Here is a 22,238-nt window from a genome sequence, read left to right on the forward strand (position 1 = left end):
ACACCACATACTCCCTATATTGCTGTCATCTCTGGTCTGACGTAATGGGGTACGTCTGATACTGGGGTATCAGCTCGAACTAATTGTCAGCGTGCAACGCATAGATGCTTGAATTGTCGGGGATCCAGTGCTCTGTGAATGGCTAGATCACTTGGCGTTGCTGGGAGTGTTCTGAAGAGCTGCTTATTTCTTAGGGATTTTGATTTCTTCGGGGATTGGGATGTGATGAACTTGCAAGTTAATTGCCAATGTTGTCTGATAGAAAAGAAACTGTCACACTGGTTATAAAAATATACTTAGCTTTATAATTAATATTAGTGCCCGATTAATACACACCAATACAACAAATTAGTCCTCAACGATTACTAACGAATAAAGTGCAGTGAACTCAATAATAATGGATTCAGTTCTAAGTAGCCGAGCCATAAAAAAAAAATAATAAAAAGAGTTATCTGCTGCTGTCATAATATTTTAAAATTAAAACATTTTAATTCTATTAAAAATTAAATATAATTTATTATAATTTTATCTATTTACATTTACTAGGAAATATATTTAAATTTTATACTCAAATAAATAATTTTATTATATCCGTTGAATAGTGTATAAGTGTAATGTGCATTTAAAAATCAGGTTCCTATAGTGCACTATTTTTAACTTAAATTGTGTTTGCTATTTTCAAGAAAATGAATTCTGCACTATTTAGAATTCCTAAGGACATAGTAATTAAAAATCGTTATTATAATAATTTTTTAACTAAAGTACATGTTGCTACTACTCCTGTATGTATAAATCGTAATTTTAGTACAGCACTTAATGATGAGCACGTCACGAAAAATCATAGGAGTCTATATTATAAGTTGTTTTTATATTCAGTTTTGTTTGGTGTTGGTGCTTATTCTTCCTACAAATTTTCGTAAGTTTACACTCACATACTTTAAAGTTGAAAATTATGTTTCGTACATCACAATGCAACATGCAAAGTAATAATAAATCCAATTATAAATCTTATAACTATTATATTTAAATATTTACAGGTTGAAGAATAAATTCCTACCATCAATAGCTGCTGCAGAAGAAGTTTCAGAAACTGACTCCGAGTCAGAGAATGAGGTTGAAACTAGAAAAAAGAGGTTTAGAAAGGAGAAAATCGGATTTAGGGACAGAAAGGTATATAAACTCAAAATATTTAAACCCTTTAATTTTTGTTTTCACATTTTCTGTTTCATTTTTTTTTATTTTATTTAGATTATTGAATATGAGAACCGTATGAGACAATATTCAACTCCTGACAAAATCTTCAGATATTTTGCTACCGTTAAGTTATCTATTGGTGAAAACACAGAAGTATATATGACACCTGATGATTTTCTTAGAGCTATAACTCCTGGAATGAAGCAACCCGATGGTATAAATGTTGTTTTTATTTCCTTTTTTTGTAAGTTGTAAATTATTGTTTTTGGTTTTATATAATTACTAGCTGACCCGACAGACATTGTTCTGCGTATAATAAATAAAATAATGTTTTTATATGAATTTGTCAATAATAATAACATCAAAAATTACTTCGTAAAATTTGCACCCTGTTGTCCTAATGAAATTGTTTTACAGCAGAACTGCCAAACCGTGAGTCAATAAATTCTCTCATATAAATTATGTATGGTCACATCAAAGGAAAAACAAATTTCTTGTTTTTATTTAATTTAGCAGCATTTTCCTATTTATTCACCTTTTAAACCTTCTCTGGACTTCCACAAATAATTCAAGACCAAAATAAGCCAAATCGGTCCAGCTGTTCTCGAGTTTTAGCGAGACTAACAAACAGCAATTCATTTTTATATATATAGATAATTATTGAGAAAAAGTCTGCTGCATTTCTTGCACTCTTTCTTATCAGGTCTAAGGCTTTAATTTTCATATGGGTGGTAGTTTTTGTTGTTCAATAAGTGATTTGAAATCTTATTTAAAAAATATTTGAATTTGAATCTGATTGTGGAATACTAGCTTACATGCCATACAATATAGATTGTTGATTGGGTATGTTTTCCATATCATTGGAAATGTGACTTTGATGAAACATTTTTGTTTTTTTTTTTTCATCTTTAATGATCCATCTGCTAATCCATTTTAATGATCTAAGGCTCTTTGAAGTCTCCAATTCCATTACCATGATGATGGTGAACTAAGTGTAGGACAATAACTGCCAATAATTTTTAATATTTTTTAGGTAGTAAGTACTCTTTATTTTAACAAAACCCTAAATTATAGCTTTCCTTTGTAAAATAATGTATTAATGTTTTTGTTTTATTCAAAATCTTATAACTATATTTACAATACTATGATTACATTAAAATATAACTCATCATTATGAAGAAGCATACCAAGAATACAAGCAGCATTTCCAATAGCCCTATAGGGCTATAGGTGCGAAGATAGGACTTTGTTCATTCTCAGCCCCTCTGGCCCCACGGGCCAACAACAAACAGCACAAAGTCTTTTATACTGTATGTAATACAGTATATTTTTTTCTATTACTGGATTATTATGTATTAAAATAATGAAATTAAATATTAAAAGCAGGGAAGTTCTATTCAAATGGGTGGCTATAATCAGGGGTGTGCATTGGTTTTCTAGCAAGGTAGGCACTGTAGAACTAACTAGTCGAAGTTGAGCCTGGAGATTGCTTACCGTAGGTATTTCGGAAAATTTATGAGTGGTGGTTCAATAGAAGTTTCGTTACAAAATAACGGGACCGAATTTAACTAAATTAACTTTAACACTATATTTATTTAGGTTCATAACAAGGTAGGCACTGCCTGATTGCCTATATGATATGCACGCCCCTGGCTATAATGCAATGTTGTACAATGCATCTTTCCAAAATATGCTCCATCTATTTTCAAGTTTAGGTGCCACAATTTTAAGCTGTAACTACAAAAATTATTATTTTAATATTAATTTTAATATTCATTTAACTAATACCCTGTCCATAGTCATTCAGTTATGATATTTTTAGCACAAGTTTTAATTGTTATAGCAAGATTTATAAATAATCAAGTGTTTTTCTTTAAATGCTGCTGGATCAGATAATCGAGTATGAAAACCGTATGCGGCATTATTCCACTCCAGATAAGGTATTCCGTTACTTTGCCACTCTGCAGGCCCAGCATCATGATCAGCATGAAGTTTTCATGACTCCTGATGATTTCCTGCGATCTATGACACCGGGGGTTAAACAACCAGATGGTAAATTGATGAATTTTTTTTATGACAAATGATAAAGAATAATTTTTATAAAAATTTACTCCCATCTAACATTGGAGATTGCACATCAAAACATGGAAGGACAAACTGAAAATAATCTTAGTAATCTCATAAAAATCTGTGGAATGTGTTGGGAGAAGGCCTATGCCTTAAGGCATTTGAAACAAATGCAAGTAGTAATTTAGTAAAAATATGTGAATGTTGAATAAAAAGCCTTATACTTGGTGACAAGAGTGAAAAATCAAGAATAAAATAAACAACAACACATACACACACACATACCTACACCATGTTCCCGTCTGGGTAGGCAGAGAAGTTTGTAAGGATAGAAGAAAGTGGCACTCATGCGCTTTCTCTACATTCATTACTGTTTTCATACATGCTTGCCGGTTCCGGGTGCTTCGGACCTTTCCTTTCCTCAAAATGTCCTCACACACTTGCCTTGTCTATTTCACTCATTCTCTCCAAGTCATTCTTTCTTCACACATTCGCTCCACATGTCCAAACTATTTCAGCATTCCTTTCTCAGTCCTTGTCACAACATCTTTCAGACCACAGCACACTCATATACATTAAATAATACTGAATTAATAAAAGGCCAATGCTGGCAACACAATATATCTCAACCTCTGGTTTTGCAAATGTCCATGGACAACTTATACTTTCCATCAGCCTGTTGCCTCTCCTAAATTAAAAAATAATAATGTTTTATGCAATGGTATATGTAATAAAATTTAACATGGTGCAGACAATTTTTGTGGAATACTAATTAAATAATACATTTACAGGATTAGGATTGGATCAGTACAGAAGATATGACCCAAAAGTAAGTTAGTAAAAGTTATTACTTTATGTAACATTATTAAGCTCATTATACCAATAATTTAAAATACATACCCGTTGTTCTGATAAATATGCAGAAATATTTGTTTGTATAGTTATTTGGTCAAAATTTATTTTGGTCCTAGCATGGATTTTGAGCGTTGAGACACATACATGTTTTTCTATTAAGATGTAACTCTCATATTGTGTGCTAGGTGTCATCTAAAGGGGTTCTACACGTGTCGATTTTCGCCGTACGACTTAGCCGTCTAAATGACAATTTGACTAGGGCGCAAGTAAATAAAATCGCAACCTCCAACATTTAATGCCAACTAAAACCGTGTGGCGACCAACCGCATACGGCGGGTGAAAAGCGACCGAACAACCTACCAGTTTCAGGCTATTTTCCGCCGTATGTTTGTCTTGAGCTGTGTTGTTCCGCAAAGTTGTCGGTACAGATAGTTTAAAAATCGTTGATAAAAATAATATGAAAGAGGTTTTGAAGTGCTATGCAAAGGTTCATGCTTATGGAACCCTAAAGAGTAAGATTAATTCATTCATTTAAGTTTTTGTATCCCCTAGCTGGGGCAGAGTGCCCTATTGGATGCCTCCACAGTACATCTATCCACAGCGTCAATATAATACAACTGCTTTACAGTACCCATGTGCGTAGTAAGCTTGAAGCGAGCTCGTATCCCTACGAAGTAACATATTCCCTTATGCTGGAGAAAGTACAAAAAGCATTTTTGCGTTTCCTGTATAAGCGGAAACTGGGTTACTACCCGTACTTGTACCCGACGGCGTATCTCGTTGGTTGCCTCGGCTACAACACTCTGGAAACCAGACGGGCTCTCGACCAGGCAACTACCTTGCTTAAAGTTAGCCGGGGCTTAATAGATGCTCCTGATATTCATAATGAGCTGTATCGATTGTATACACCTGACAATTATATTCGTAGTAAAAATTACCGTCTGCTGGCGGTACCCGCGTGTCGCACGGTAGCACGCACTGCGGTGCCCGTGCCGCGAGTCATGAAATTGTTTAATCACCTCGTAGAAGCCCGCCCTGATTGTGATCTATTTACTAATAGACTTGAGGTGTTGGTGTAGATGCTGCTCCAACTTTGTGAGTCCTCGCATAATAGCGTCTAGCAATTTGGACGGCCGCTTTTCGGTTTTCCTTCAAGTTTCCAGTCTAGGGCTTGCCTGGGTAGGTATATAGTTGGAATCCCTTCGGATTGTATGGCCTATCCAGCTCCATTGAGAGTAAGATTACAAGAACAATAATGTTCGTTTAGCGGATCTAATATCTATTATTCAAGAAATGCGTCTGACCTGAGGGAATTCAAAGAAGAGTAGTGCGGGCACAGATGGTTACATACGAGCCTCAATAATATGGTTTTCTGCAGCTGACCGCTTTTTAAAGCCGTGTGAGAAGGAATACAAAGTAACGATATCATGGTGAGTATTATTATTGTACATTAATTATTCCTAAATTAATAGTTAGTCATACAGTCACGTCAAACGGACAACGTTTACACAATGCCATGAAACTTATCCGGCACTGACAAATACTTAGCAAATGTATCGGACAGTTCATTCGCATTTCGTGAATAGTTGTTCGAACACAATGGTGTTTTAGGAATGCTTCTCCAACTTCTCCGTCTGATTGTTCCAGAACTGATACGAGCTCAACCTCAGGATATAAATGCAATAATCCTAGTCTCACAATTTCTCAGTTATATGAAGAAGACTATTTTGCAGGTTAGCATCAGAAGAAAAAGCTAGACAACAATAAGATGAAAACGATAATATCTCAAGCTATTATATCATGCTTAGATAAAAGTATTGTTCGAAATGATTATTTTGAAATTAAATAAATAGCATCTACTATTGAGATATTAATTCTGAGTTTCACTTACCTTTATATACCTTCTCTTGTAGAACATGATAATACCTATCAAGCATCGAAAACATCGTTTAGATATATGGAAATGGTGAATTCTGGAAGTGCTTGATGCATATTGATATCCCTTTTTGGATAAGCGGTGTAATCTTCTGTTATAAAGTATTATTATTCGTCTTCTTATATAATCAGGATCTTCTGAACTCCATTGCACCAGCAAAGTTCCTGCAGCACTCTACGTTGAGAAATCCATCTACGTCGTACCCAAAATGTCAAGCAACTCTCAAATAATTACTAACCATTTCGATGCCGGAACGAAACTAACCACTCTGCTCAACCGTTTCTTCGGAAATGAGAACAGAATTCGCATTCGATTTTTATCGATCGATCGAAATGGGATGGCGATTCAATTTTTACGTTTGATGCGATTGGTTACTTGCCGAACGTCTAAAATCGACCCGTGTAAACCCTCCATTATGGATGGTGCGACTGGCTTAACAATAATTCAATAACATTACTCACAATAATTATAATAATTTAATTCATAAAAATAGAGAAAATTTAAAATGTTGTGTATATAGCTTAAGATCCATGCAGGTCCTATTCCTTATAACAAAAAACTTCATCTTAATAACAAAACAATTTGTTATTTTTAGTGATATACCTCACTTCTGTTATTAATTATACAATTTAAAAAAAGTTCAACTCTGACCTGAGACAACAAAATTTACGAACCATGCGTCACTCGAAAGGTTGGCTCAGTTGATAAGAGCGCTCGGACTGAACCCAAAAGTTTGTTCTTTTCGAGTCTCGCATCGTTCATAAATTTTGGATACAATTAAAATTTGTATAATCATAGTTACTTACACTCTTCTAGTTCAATTTTATTCCTACAGTAACTGTTTAATTTTATTACGAATACATCTATCGCAATGCACAGGCACAATAATTACTTTCCTGTTTCCATGCCACTTACACAAATTTCTTGTCTTTTCAGAACATCACTGAGGTACTGTTCTATCGCCTTTTGACATTTGCGCACACTTTTATTATACTAGGCACCGAACATTTACTGCTATAATTTAAACATTTACTTCATATTTATAAAGCTCTTTAAAGTATACCTACAACTCTTAGTTTTCTAGCTTTTTAGAAATACAGGTAATCCGTCCTATAACGCGCTAGAGTGGTTCCGCGTTATAAGGGATTGCGTTATAGCACGTATCCTGGTTTTTACGACCACGTAATTCGTAATAATAATAATAATTATTCACGACTCGTAACAAGAATTAACAATTGTTTGCCTACTTTTACTATTTTATTATGGTTTTTAATACACAAATTTAATAAAATAATTTAATTTTGTAATAACACAATTGACACACGTGCAAAGGTATGCGAATTATGAACTACAAATTTATTTATTTCAAATTTCATTTTCAATTTTTCATTTCAAATTAATTATACATTTCACACTACAGAAATATGTATGTGGAAAATCCGTGCTTTATATGGAGTAGTGTTCCTGTGTTATATGGCGTCACGTTTGCGTTATATGAACGACGCGTTATAAGTATTCCGCGTTATAGGGCGCATTACTGTACTTATAAGACACAATAATTAGTTTTTAGAATATCAAAAAGAATCTATAAATCCTTTGTCTTAGCATGTTCTAGTGTTGATATTATTCTTTCGTAGTATAAATATCCTAAGCCAATGTTTCTCCTTTCCCCTTAAAGAAATATAACGGCTTATTAGTTAAAAATATTGCATACTATACTATTTTAATATAGCTTCATAATAGGATGATTACTTAGTGAAAATTAGTTTTTGGTTAAGCTAATTTTTATAGTAGTAGTTTAAGTGCTTCGAATAAAAGTTTTAAATTTGTTATAACGATTTTAAATACTATGTATTAAAAACAGACTATCAGCCAACGTCTGAACTTGGACCTCGATGAAGACTCTATATTCTACAAGTTGGGTTCATCTGGCCTCATAACTTTCAGCGACTATATTTTTCTCCTCACTGTTTTATCCAGTAAGTATTCTTTCATAATGATTTCAATTAAAATACCATTTTATTAATAATTATACTTTATCTTACATAGTGGCTATAAACATTAGAATCGTAACCAAACATCTCAAAGTCGATACCATAAATTTGTAATAAATCTTTAAGCATAGTTTTATCAATTTGTCCAAAGTAATATTTTAGTAATGCAGATGTGTTTTTCCCGTCTCGCGATTTGTTCATTACTGTCCTTAGCCGAGTTCTACGATCCTTGACCCGGCGCCCCAACAGGTGTCCGAGGCCTAACTGTTGAATCACAAACGCTGAATCTCTTGACAATGTTTCTACTTTAGCGATAACGCTGAAGTTGAGAGCGCACGGTGAGCAAAATTGATAGTACGGTGCCCAGTGCTCGTTGAAATTAAGCATATTTGTCTTATGTCTTGCGACTAAGTACGCTACGAATTCATAAAATGTTGGTCCAGAACTTTTTATTGTACCTAATGCTTTGGTAGCTGCCTCTCTGTGTTTGGCAACGATTGTTTGAGCTAATTTTCTATAAAAAGGTGGAGAAATGTGCTCCAGTTTATCTCTGTATGCTGATAACAGTCTCACAAAAGGTTCTCGAACAATCAAAAATGATATAACGCCCGGAGTATCAATACTATCTCGAAGCTCTTCTTCAGTTGGCCTAGGAAACTTTCTTCTCGCCAGCGTCAATGGAGCGTACCTACTTCTTGCCAAGAATTTCTTATCGTATCCACCTGAAATGTTATAAACTATATAAAAAAAGTTTTGAGTTCAAAGCACAGCACCTATTTCAATTTCGAATTATATCTTGTAAAGAGTCCTAGTAGACCGGCACAGTAATTCCTATTGTTAATGAGAGCATGGACACCGGTAATGATTGAACACTAGATGCGCGGTCATTTAAACATTGTCATAAAATACTTACCCATGATATTAAACTTGTACAACCATGACGAACTAGCGGCTTTAAATATATTGCACCAGACAAGATTGTGTGCGTGATCAACAAAGAACTCTTTACTATTTATCGGTTGTGTTTGAAGTGAATGCCGGTGGCATGTTTCTTGAACTCTTAAAGCACGATTCTCGAGTTCCATAAGAGTGGCATTGTCGGGTTCCTTCCATTCGTCGTGTGTCACTTCTTCTTCAGCTTCACCCAGTACTGGGCCGTGTAGCTACAATAATAAATATTATTGTTAAATTATTTCTACATGTAATAACAGTGTTGTTATTATTTATGAATTTCTATTTACCAGCCACTTAGTGTAGTTGTCAGGAGTAACAGACCAATCCTTGGCTGGGGTGTTTTCGCTGTTCTTGAGTATCGTCATTTTCATGACGACAACATACAGAGTCGCCCAGAATAAGAACGTAATCGTCTTCGCAGCACATCTTAAACAATAAATGGCATTTATTTGTATCCGAGGCCGAATCCTTTTCATTAGATTGTATATCATCTTGAGCTGTCATTGGATTACGGATTGTTATGAGAATAAATAATATTTGTAAGTGAGGTTTGTTTGTTTTGCTAACTAAAGTGTTAGCATCTTCGCGCACTTTTTCTCCGTCTGTTTTTATAACTGTTCCCGGACTCTTCACGCAGCATCCGAACGCACTGAGCATGAGCGAATTTAATGATTTTGATGTCTGCACTTGTGTATGAAATAGTTTTTTAAACAGCTGCTAACTATGAATAGTTCATGTGTACGCATAATTAATACGTATTTCTATCATTATGTAAATACATATTGTTAAGAATTTTGGTCGTATGCTAGTTTTTAAGGTTTTCATTGATATACGAAATAGTAAAAACCATCACGTTTTATTATATGTCTATTTATATCAGTAATATTTTAATTTTTAATGGCGAGTAATCGCTTACGTTACATAAGAAAGGGTCATTATGGAAACCCCCTTTTTAAATAGTTTTTCGTGTTATTACAATAAGCAATTTTTTTTTAATATTAACTTTGAAATGGCTTATCTTCTTAACTTCTGTATTTGAGTAAAATTATAATATGTAGGGTTTATATTAATGATCTCGATATTTTGTAGTATAATTGCGATATAGATCTATACATGACGTTGGTCGGACAGTATATGTGGACTGTATATCTAGCACAAGGTTATGGAATTGATCCACACGGTGTTCTTATGCTATATATTATGGATGATAGGAATATTTTACCAATAAATTACAATAGGGCCATAAATAATAAAAGGGTCGCGAAGTGTCTTTATTTTTTATAGTTTAATGTTTAAACACTTAGTAAGACTACTACTCGAAAGAAAAAAAACGATCGGCGATTGTGAACAATAGCCGGCGGTTATCACTTATGATCAACTCAAGAATATTAAAGATGATTACCACAGTCAATGCCTAGTTTGGGGCAAGATAATTTATGCAAGAATGTGTCAATAAAAAAAATATTTATCAAACTTTTAGTGTATTAAAGTAATTGCAATTAGAAAATGAAAAGAGGAAAGATTACGACATTGTTAAAAATGATATTCATGTAGGTACCTGCTAAGTAATTATTCGCTCATTTGGAAGGACCTAATCAATCTAGATACCTAGTCTTGCCATAAATACTGAAACAAAGAAATAATTTTTTTTTCTATTGCAAATACCATTTACAGTGTGTTAGTATAATACATAAATATAAAACAGTTTAAAAAGCTTATTCGAAATGGTCTGCATTGGCTGCAATACAGTTCTTTAATCGTTGAGGCTAGTTATCATTAGAAGCACGCACTCTTTCCATGGGAAAATTCTTCACTGCCAATCGTACGGATTGTTTTAGATACTCCAAATTATCATGGCGTTTAGAGCAAGCCGTACTCTCTAAAACTGTGTCATAATCCAGCGTATTAATGGCCAAACTATTATAATCTTCGGGAACACAACCATTGAAACTATATTCAATATAATATTTGTTTTACTATTTAACCGCAAAATTTCCCAACCCACCTTTATAGCATCGCGGCGTCATTTCGAGATTGCGTTCCGAATGTTCGATCTGAATGGTGACGGGGACGTAGACTGCGAGGAGTTCGAGAAGGTCGCCGCCCTCATTCGTCAGCAGAGCAGCATCGGCTCCAGGCACCGTGACCACGCCAATACTGGCAACACATTCAAGGTTTGTACCTTACATTATTAATACATCTAGATAGACTGTGGCAGCTGTGAAAACGTCGATATAAATTGAAGTTAACCTCTATTTGGGACAATGCACGCACAAATGGCATAGGCATAAAAGGCATTTATTTTATCAAAATTAATTCCTTTAGAATTCTGTAATGTCAGTTCAAACACTTTCACCGCTTCGGAAACAAATGGCGCTCTGAGAGAGAAGAAAAGGCGCAAGAAACTCTCCCAGCATTCTTTGTTGCGCACTTTTTAAATTAAATATACGTGTAGATAACTGTGATAGCTGCGAAAACGTCGAAAAACATTGAGGTTAACAGTCAAACTCTGTTTTGAGCAATGCAAGCACACTATCATAAAGTGACATACAAATTGCGAGAGTCAGACGTGGCTTTTCACGCACACTAAAATAATAAGCCTGGCCTGTTTGCATCAGTTGTTTAGCAACAAGAGGCAAAAGCTAATAAAATATAATTACAGAATTTTCTCGTTTAAGTTTCTTTATTAATATACTTGACGCTTTACTGTTTTCCAAAAATAATTATTTAGATTTAGTGTTTCATTTCAAATTTCAGGGAATTAATTCAGCTCTGACAACATATTTCTTCGGACCCAAATTGAACGAGAAACTAACGATTGAGAAGTTTTTGGATTTCCAGCAGCAACTCCAAAAGGAAATTCTCTCGCTTGAATTTCAGAGGAAACAACCAGGTAGTTACTTCATTGGTATTACGATATAAATTGAAACTACGTTCCATGCGTACTCCAACTGTTGGCTCAGTTGGAAAGAGCGCTCGGACGGAGCCCGAAATAATACAAATCAAATTTGTATTTATGAACAATGCGGGACGCAAACCCGCGACCTCGGGTTCCATCCGAGCGCTCATACCAACTGAGCCAACCGTTTGAGTGACGCATGGATCGTAAATCTTGGTATGTCTTGTTCAACTATCAGGTTGTGGCTCCCACAGGATCAACTTTACAGTTCATAATCTGCTCAACCCCAATAATTGCATATTAGGAAATTGTTTCGCGGTCACAGGTCCGAGTCCCGCATAGTTCATTAATTTTGGTTACAAATAGAATTTGTATCATTAATACATTAAAAAGTATTTTATTAAAATGTTTTCTCAATTAGATATTTGTTGTAGATGATAATGGTCGCATCACAGAAGCAGACTTCGCCGAATTGCTGCTCGCATACGCGGGCTATCCGGCCAAGAAGAAGGCAAGGATGTTGAAACGTGTAAAGAGAGCGTGCGTATTAACACATTTATAAATCGTGAAATAGAAAATAAAAACCAATCAATAAGCTAGAGGTCCCGGGTTCGAATCCCGGTAGGTGCAAGCATTTATATGATGAATATGGATGTTTGTTTCCGAGTCATGGACGTTTAAACGTATTTATGTATGTTTAAGTAAGTATATTGTATCAAATATATCGTTGTCTTGCAACCCATAACTCAGGCTATATATGCTTAATTTTGGGCAAGATAATTTGTATAAAAGTCTGTCAATAAATAAATAAATCAGACTTGTTCTGTTGCTAACATAAGCTGAGATCTATATCGTGTACTTAGACATTGCTTAGACTTTGCTTATGTCAAACTTAGCTGGGTCTTTTTATGAAAATACGAGACGAGCAGGACGTTCAGCTGATGGTAATTGATACGCCCTGCCCATTACAAGGCTCAGGATTCTTGAAATCCCAAAAATTCTGATTGGCACCACAATTGCGCTTGTCACCTTAAGACATAAGATGTTAGGTCTCATTTGCTCAGTAATTTCACTAGCTACGGCGCCCTTCAGGCCGATACACAATAATTCTTACACATTACTGCTTCACGGCAGAAATGGGCGCCGTTGTGGTATCGATCATCTAGGCGGCATCCTTTACAAAGGAGCCTCCCACTGTTAAACTTACGTAATAATTTACATTGGCAATTTTCCGGCTCAGTAAACATAATAAGATTTTTTAACATTACGGTTATTGTGATTCTGTTTTTTTATGATAATAAATAATATAAAAAAAGGAAAAATAAATAATAGCAATAGCGCTAGTTACAATCACAATATTATGTTTTTTTATGACAATAAGGGACGAGACGAGCAGGACGTTCAGCTGATGGTAATTGATACGCACTACCCACTACATCGCTCAGGATTTTTTTTTATGGAATAGGAGGACAAACGAGCGTACTAGTCACCTGGTGTTAAGTGATCACCGCCGCCCACATTCTCTTGCAACACCAGAGGAATCACAAGAGCGTTGCCGGCCTTTAAGGAAGGTGTACGCGCTTTTATTGAAGGTACCCATGTCGTATCGTCCCGGAAATGAATGAAATCAGGATGAATGAAAAACCCAAAAATTTTTGAGCGGCACTACAGTTGCGCTCGTCACCATTAGCCATCAGATGTTAAGTATTATTTGCCCAGTAATTTCACTAGCTACGGCGCCCTTCAGACCGAAACACATTATTGCTTACACATAACTGCTTCACGGCTTTCACCTATAATCTAACCGGCATCAGATGTCACTTCACACTATCTATTATATATATAAAAATGAATTGCTGTTCGTTAGTCTCGCTAAAACTTGAGAACGGCTGGACCGATTTGGCTAATTTTGGTCTTGAATTATTTGTGGAAGTCCAGAGAAGGTTTAAAAGGTGAACAAAAAAAAAAGCAACAATTTTGTTTTTCCTTTGATGTGTCCCCCGTCGTTCAGAAATCAAATTGAAAGAATAGTTTAAAATGAATAACTAATTGAGTCTTTGCATCTTTCTAACTTTCTCGGGAAGCAAAAAGGAAACTTAATTGTAGCTGCCTACAGTTGGTAGATTAACAACAGTTGTTAACTATGATGGCAATACAACGTTTGCTGGGTCAGCTAGTACTATATGTAAGTCAAGAGCGGTTCCAGTTTCCGCGACCACGGCGTGGGCATCACCAAGGACGACTACCTCAAGTTCTTCCACCTGCTGAACAATATCAATGACGTGGACACGGCGCTCACGTTCTACCACATCGCGGGTGCGTCCATCGACCAGCCCACACTGCGGCACGTGGCCCGCACGGTGGCACACGTCGACCTCGACCCCCATGTCATCAATGTCGTGTTCACCATATTCGACGAGAACAGTCAGTATTACTACTTCAGGAGTCGGGAATTAAGAATATTCTCGAATTTGTTAATTTTTTTTTAAGTAATATCTCTCACCTCTGGGATTAATTATACGAAATAATTTTTTTAACCAAAATTTGTTAACGATGCGGGACTATATTAGTCAATTTCCTATTATGCACTAAGGTGATCAACTGAAAAGTTGATCCTGTAGATGGAGCCACAACCTGAGAGTTGAGCAAGACATAATATCAAGATTTACGATCCATGCGTCACTCGAACGGTTGGCTTTTTTATGGAATAGGACGACAAACGAGCATACGGGTCACCTGGTGTTAAGTGGTCACCGCCGCCCACATTCTCTTGCAACACCAGAGGAATCACAGGAGCGTTGTGGGCCTTTGAGGAAGGTGTACGCGCTTTTATTTTAACTTAGTTGGTAAGAGCGCTCGGACTGAACCCGAGAGGTCGCGGGTTTGAGTCCCGCATCGTTCATAAATACAAATTTGATTTGTATTATTTAGGACATGTGCATATGTTAATTAGTTTAGAACGGTGACGACATTATCTCACCTCACTACTATCGCGGTACGTGATGTTATAACGTCACGTGTGAAATATTTCAATACTGCGAAAGCGAAATCTCCTAACTTCAAAAGTACTCGTTTAATTTTTTTGGAGCAAAATGTAAAAACATACATATTTCATATACACACATATTTCGGCAAATCAGCAATTGCCCATACATTGTCAAGTATTTTTTTTTAAGTTATTGTCCATTGTGACTGGTTATAAAATAAAAGAATGAATGTGAACCTATGTTGTGCACCAAATGATGGAGTTAGGCTATTACTACATGGGTGTTAAATATTTTTTGGGCACAACGTGAAGCTGAGGTGCACCCGAGTAATAAAATTACACATACTCCCGAGATACATCTTGCGTACAACCATGATAGAAAAAAAAAGGAAAAAGAGAATCAAAAAATAGACCAATAAATTATAATTATCCATTTTATAATTTGAACGCTGAAATCAAGTCTTTTCGAAAGCTTTTATAAATATTTTTAGGCTGTCATAGTTTATATATTTAACTGCGAAAATTTCGCGAAAATATTCAACAGAGGAATAAAAAACAAACTAAGAACAATTAAAGGATTAGAATTTTTGAAGAAAATAAATGATGCCCTTTCGGCCTGATTTGAAAAATTTTAATTATGCTGGTATTCTTACGAAATATTTAGAGAAAAATAGATTAGGTATTTCCAAAAAAAAATGCTTAAATCCAAAAATTTGTACAATAATATGTATCAAATCCAGTGGACTGCTTATTTATTTTATATCTGAAACTTAAATAAATGAAAGTTTAGGTTTATGTTTAAATAAAGGTTTATGACAGACGTTGACAGACAGACGTACATAATAAATAAAGTACTTTTTTTATGAATTTGTCAATAATATTTCACATCATCAAGAATTATTTCGTATAATATGCTTCCTGTTGTTATAATGAAATTGTTTCACAGCAGAACTGTCAAACCGTGCGTAAATTCTCTCATAGAAAATATGTCCATACAAAACAAATATTGGAATAAAAATAATTATGGGTCCCAAATCGAAATAAAAACTATCCTATCTCTCATGTTGGACTAAACTGCACTACATGAAGTAAACCCCATTAAAATCGGTTCATTAGTCTAGGAGTTCACTGGAAACAAACATCAGGACACTGGATTTATATATACAGGGTGTCCCAAAGTTATGGGACATGAAGGGAAAACCTTAAATATCGAAGATAGGCTATTTTACTGAAAGTAGCTTTATGTTATTTTTAAAAGTTAGTATTTCTGCATTCAAGGATTTTCTAAAAATTACTTGCCTCGTCTGGGAATCGAACTGACTTAAATGTAAAAAAAACCCCTACTTTTATAATGCCAATCGAAAGAATGGCCAAAAACTAATAACTCTTCATAACATAGTATTTTAAACGAAAGTAGTCAATTAAGTGGGTATTTTTTTTGTAAATTAATTATTACGGCCTTGAGCAATCGAGCGGAGCTAGACTTAACTCTCTCGCACAAGAACGCCATAGTTTTAATTAAGAATTAGAAGCATTGCTTATTTATTACAAACATGATACAATTTTCTTTACAAAAATAACAAAACTGTGTCATGTTAAATAGTATTGGTGTACAATTAAAAAAAAATCGTGCAATTTTTATCTAGAATGATTGATTAACATGGTTCCAATTGTAAAAGTTAGGGGCGTTTTGGTGATTTTTTTCGCAACGTATAAAAATAGAAATGTAATTAAAAAATTAATTTTCTTCTCATATTCTGTAGCTATATAATTATTTTTTGTATCTATGTGCTATTTTGGCAATTACTTGGGAGCCTTTACAGCCTTAAATAAAATGTTATATTACAGTGGATGGTCAGCTCAGCAACCGCGAGTTCGTGGCGGTGATGAAGAACAGGTTGCTTCGCGGACTGGAGAAGCCCAAGGACACAGGTTTCGTCAAACTAATGTACTCATTGATCAAGTGTGCACGGGACACCAAGCCAGCAATACTTGACTTTTAGACGCTATCATTACATATTTACTAGACAAATGCTTTATATTGTAATAAGACATATTAAGATTTACGGTCAATGCATCACTCGGACGGTCGGCACAGTTGGTAAAAGCGCTCAGACGTAACCCGAGAGGTCGTGGGTCGAGGGTTCGAGTCTCGAATCGTTCATAAATTTGTTTACAAATTTAATTTAAATAAAACACTTAAAGGATTAAAACGCGTGTCATTGTAACGTTTTTACATTAGTTGTTTGCGTAAAAGTTACATTTTTATTTTATTTAACTCGACGTTTCAAGACCTTTCCAGATCTCGTTTTCAGGGGGACTGCAGATGGAGTGAGTCAAAGATAGTATTTGTCATAGTTGTCATTGTGAAGTTTAGCGCCATTTATTTCCTCGGAGGTGGTATTTGCTGTACACAGATAGATTTGACTCACTCCATCTGCAGTCCCCCTGAAAACGAGATCTGGAAAGGTCTTGAAACGTCGGGTTAACTAAAATAAAAATGTAACTTTTACGCAAACAACTAATGTAAACAGTTACAGCTACACGCGTTTTAATCCTTTAAAAATGTTTTATTTAAATGTGTAACACTCGTGTTAATCAAATAAAATACCAAATTTAATTTGTTTAATTAATCCCAGAGGTGAGGTATATAACTTTAGCACGTTATCAACTGTAATAAATCCCGTAGATGCAGGCACAACCTGAGAGTTAAATAAGACAACAAGATTTACGAACGATGCGTCACTCGGGTGGTTGGCTCAGTTGGTAAGAGCGTTCGGCCGGAACCCGAGGCGCGGATTCGAGTCCGTCATCGTCCATAAATTTTAGTACAAATTTAATATGCATACTTTATAATGTTGTTTTTGTATTTGCAGTTTATAATTAGATAAGGTTAACGTATTAATTCTAGTCTTGTTGAAGTGTGGCAAGTGCAGAAGCACTGTTAACGTAGTGTTGTTCCTTATTCTCTGTTACAGCAGTCATATTTTAATAAGGATACGTATTATTCAAACAAAAAAAACCGAAAGATTCGCTCACGACATTGAAACACAAATTATGTTAGAAACATTTAAAATCTATATATATAAAAGAGAATGTATGTTTGTATGTTCCCTAATAACTCCTAAACTATTCGAGCGATCTCAATGAAATCTTTTGTAATAGATTCGTTGAAGCTCAAGAAAGCTTTACATAAATAGCTTGTCGTGTCACGATCCAACCCACGCACTCACCCGCGCATTTACCATATCTCTCGAACCGTTTATTGACAGTACAACGTCTGTCGGGTGAACTAGTAATAAATAATAGATAAAAAAAAGCTCTTAGATAATCAAACAAAAAATTAGAAAATAATTTTCATTAAGCATGCTTTTTTACAATAAAATACTTTTATTTTTTTTTGTTTCATAATCATTAAACTATTCGTAGTTTTGCTCATTGATTTTATTTAAATTATTGCCTTAAATAATTGCGTCTCAAAACCAGTAAGTGTCTCTAGGATTTGCACACAATTTTTTTTTAAATCGTACAGGATAATACTCTGTGTACGTTTTACGGTTACGGCTTATATGATGTAGCCCGTCGACTGATGGATTACGAAGTTTTAGTAATTGGATTCCCGTTTGATGATCTTCGGGAACATAACCCTAAAAGAGCAGTCGGATACCAACAGTGGGAGGCTCCTTTGCACAGGATGCCGGCTAGATTATGGGTACCACAACGGCGCCTATTTCTGTCGTAAAGCAGTAATGTGTAAGCATTATTGTGGTTCGGTCTAAAGGGCGCCGCAGCTAGTGAAATTACTGGGCAAATGAATTTTAACATCTTATGTCTCAAGGTGACGAGCGCAATTGTAGTGCCGTTTAGAGTTTTTGGGTTTTTCAAGAATCCTGAGCGGTACTGTATTATAATGTGCAGGACGTATCAATTACCATTAGCTGCACGTCCTGCTCGTCTCGTCCCTTATTGTCATAAAAAAAACATAATATTTGTTACAACAACGGATTTGAACATCATTAATAATTAAGCGAATATATTAGATGATTGTATTTTTATTTAAAAAATGTATTAACTGTTCAAATCATGAATAGTCCGTAAAATTATTGTTTGATTCAGTCTCTAGTATTGCAAATAGTATTAATTATTTTATGTTAGCGCGGGCCGCAAATAAAATAATTTGTAAAAGGATTTTTAACACATTTAATTACTCAGTTTTAACATTTATATCATGAAGTTATAAGGCAAAAATTCAAAAACATATTATAGCAAGGATAGCCTGTGTCAAACAAGAAATATAACACCAACTAAATATTAATGAATAACATTATTGTAAATTTAGCATATTGCAAGTACAATGATAAATGGAATTTCGTATAAACTTTCAAGCCCGCATTTGTACGTCTTAGATAATTTATACGTCTAGATAGAGCCTCTTGATTCAAAAATAAGGTTGACTGTGGAGTACGTACAAATTGCGAGTGTATTGCTTGTTCCGCACATTAAAGTAGTAAACCTGGTCTGTTTTCATCGGTTGTCTAGCACCAAGAGGCTCCATCTAGACGTATAAATTACCTAAGGTATTGATCGCCTTTGTGATTCCTCTGGTGTTATAACAGAATGGGCCACAGTGCAAAATGTCAAGTGGCTCGGTGGAACGACGAGCATATATATCTACATAACCTATTTGCTTGTCCTCTTTACCCATTAAAAAAAACACTTAGCTTGTACAATATACTAGTGCCATATTATGTAGAAAAAGAGAATTCTGCTCGGGGATTACCATAAACAATTAGACTCCCAATTTTTTATTTAATGGTCGTCAAAAAATGTCGAAGTGGCCACTGATAAGGCGTCTGCAAAATTTTATGATAATCGGTTAAGTAGTTACATTGTGAAAGCGTAACAATCAAACAAAATTACATTCACATTCATAATAGGTTAATATTAATATGGACAGTATATTCTATGATGATTCACTCATTTATTTCATAATAATCGGGAAATTACTTTTCGGACACCCGCGTCATTGTCCGACAAGATTCCTTACATAGATTTAGTTGTCGTGTCTATCAGAAAATTTAATCGTATTTGTTCACAAATAAATTTTTGATTCAAGCCTAATTGCCTTGCAAATAAACATGCTATAAAGTTATACCTGAGAATAAACCAAGAATATGCTAAATGTTTACAAATAGACATTTTGCTTATGACTGGTTAATTCGGACGTAATATAACGTTTCCCGCGTTTAATTGCAAGGCTGCCTCAACAGGTAGTTTTCCAACGAAAACTTCAGAATTATCACTGTATCGACAGTGTTGTCAACGAAAAAGTCAACATTTTGCATATTCTTGGTATATTCTCAGGAATAACTTTATACTTACCACGATTATTTGAAAGGATGTAAGTTTACAACAAATTTAACGGCTTATAACGTAAGGCATTAAATAGATTTTTCGGTACAGACAGACGGACATATATAGTAAATATATTATAATATGAATGTTGACACGGTTTCATAAAAGGCTGCAACATTACAAACAGTGACTTCAATGACATACTCAATATTATATTATACTCACTTAGATGGTGGTTATAAAAATAATTTCTGTATTCATATGATTTATTCTAAATCAATGTCTGATTTTCCAAAGATAATCATTTAGGTTTCATTGATTTATAATTTATTATCTAGTTATTCTAGCGTTCACTATGCTTAGTGAACGCTAGAATTATAAACAGTTCTGGTCATTTTAGAATAAGGTTAGTTATAAGATTGTCTTTATGCACTCTTTTGTTTTTATGTTATAATAAAAATTTATCTACGCCCATGCTTTAAAGCCTGTATTAAAGTTTCTAAAACAGCTTATTGCCAACATTAAAACACCCAATATTTTAATAACCATTACATCAGCCAAAAGAGTGTTTGTTGTAATGAATGTAATGGTTACACTAGGACTGGTTTTTTTAATGTTAGCAGTAAACTAACTGTTTCAGAATTTTTTATATAGAGGATTATGGGTGTAAAGTCTTGTGTGCAACTTTTGATAATTAGGTATCAAAACACTCATGTGATTATCACTATTATCACACAACAGTTGCATAAATAACTATAAACGAATTTGTTATTTTTTGTGTGAGTGTTTTTATCAGCTGTCGATTTGTGTTGAGCTATTGTTTTACTAATTTTTAGTGTTCACGATATTGTGTGAAGTTTTATACTATTTTCTGTCTAGCTATTATTAAAGATTATGCAATTGTTATATGTGTGTTTGTTTTATCTACTGAACTAATAAGTGGTTGTCAAAAGATTTAGGAGGCGGGTATTGGGTCTAATTGGTGTTAATTGTTGTGTGTTTAATGAGTATCACCCATTATTTGACAATTCAAGTTCAAATGTTTAATCTGTAAATAGGGCACAACAATAGCACTTTTCATCATCATCAGCCGGAAGACGTCCACTGCTGGACAAAGGGGGGGAGGCCCCAAAGATCTCCACGACGACCGGTCCTGCGCTGCCCTCGTCCAACGTATTCCGACGATCTTGACCAGATCGTCATTCCATCTTTTGGGGGGCCTACCAACACTGCGGCTTCCGATACGTAGTCGCCTTGCGAGAACTTTTTTGCCCCACCTTGACAGTTCTTAAATTAAGATCATAACTTGGTTAATTATTTTTTAATATACCATGTTTTTTTTTATATAAGAGGGAGACATCGGGTAATAGGCTTACGGGAAGGGGAGTGGTGAGACAACCGCTAATGGACATCCGCAACAACAGATGTCAAGAGATGCGTCGCTGGCCTTTATATTCGCATAGCTTATATGCTATTTTCTTTAAGGTCCCTAAGTCGTATCTGTTCGGGAAAACAGCAGCCGGTAATTGATTCCACAAAGTGGCTGTGCGAGGCAAGAAATTTCTTACCAAAATGGGCGGTTGTGGAATGCCAGACGTTAACGTGATGCGGGTGTTACTTTGCACGTAATGTCCGGTGGTGGAATTCGGCTGCTGGAATCAACCCGAACAGCTCCTTTGAGCATTCTCCATGATAAATGCGGTAGAAGATGCAGATTATTTATTATGTGTAATATTTTTAATACTTACCCTATTTTACACTAAATTTTGTTAGTGATACTTTTAAAATTTACATATGATAGATTCTGGATATAATTGGGATAGTTTGTTGTAAAAGCGATACACTGAATAAACGAATTATTAATTTTGTGGAGACGTGTTTGGTGCAATTGTAGCTTTTGTTTATTTCTTGAATTTATTTGGTGAACGTTACTGTACGTCACACACAATATATCGCGAGATGTGAATCTCACTAGATTTATTTCATGGAAGAGGTGGT

At 34.9% G+C, this 22,238-nt stretch overlaps 2 protein-coding genes across 5 annotated transcripts; one reads left to right on the forward strand and one right to left on the reverse strand.

Annotated features, from left to right (window-relative positions):
• Positions 1-476: 476 nt before the first annotated feature.
• Positions 477-21,146, forward strand: LOC126969479 (calcium uptake protein 1 homolog, mitochondrial). Of its 4 annotated transcripts, XR_007730406.1 has the most exons (11): positions 484-916; positions 1,038-1,170; positions 1,249-1,408; positions 4,053-4,090; positions 7,917-8,031; positions 11,014-11,174; positions 11,758-11,893; positions 12,334-12,439; positions 14,106-14,323; positions 16,734-19,302; positions 19,335-21,146. XR_007730406.1 is itself a non-coding variant. In XM_050814942.1 (10 exons), exons 1-10 carry the CDS (start codon positions 687-689, stop codon positions 16,886-16,888), a joined length of 1,452 nt encoding a protein of 483 aa, XP_050670899.1. In that variant the 5' UTR covers positions 477-686; the 3' UTR covers positions 16,889-21,146. The 4 variants fall into 4 exon arrangements, 3 of the variants coding, with proteins under 3 accessions (XP_050670899.1, XP_050670913.1, XP_050670891.1); XM_050814942.1 differs by lacking the exon at positions 1,249-1,408 and adding an exon at positions 3,087-3,246 and having other exon boundaries at positions 477-916; positions 16,734-21,146; XM_050814934.1 differs by having other exon boundaries at positions 16,734-21,146.
• On the reverse strand, positions 8,070-9,623 carry LOC126969683 (carbohydrate sulfotransferase 11). The gene is made up of 3 exons (XM_050815233.1): positions 9,288-9,623; positions 8,960-9,209; positions 8,070-8,768 (listed from the first exon to the last, which is right to left on the reverse strand). The coding sequence occupies exons 1-3, from the start codon at positions 9,489-9,491 to the stop codon at positions 8,089-8,091; spliced, it is 1,134 nt and encodes a 377-aa protein (XP_050671190.1). The 5' UTR covers positions 9,492-9,623; the 3' UTR covers positions 8,070-8,088.
• Positions 21,147-22,238: the final 1,092 nt, after the last annotated feature.

The sequence above is a fragment of the Leptidea sinapis genome, chromosome 1 (genome assembly GCF_905404315.1).
Source record: "Leptidea sinapis chromosome 1, ilLepSina1.1, whole genome shotgun sequence".
In the NCBI taxonomy this organism is placed as follows: domain Eukaryota; kingdom Metazoa; phylum Arthropoda; class Insecta; order Lepidoptera; family Pieridae; genus Leptidea; species Leptidea sinapis.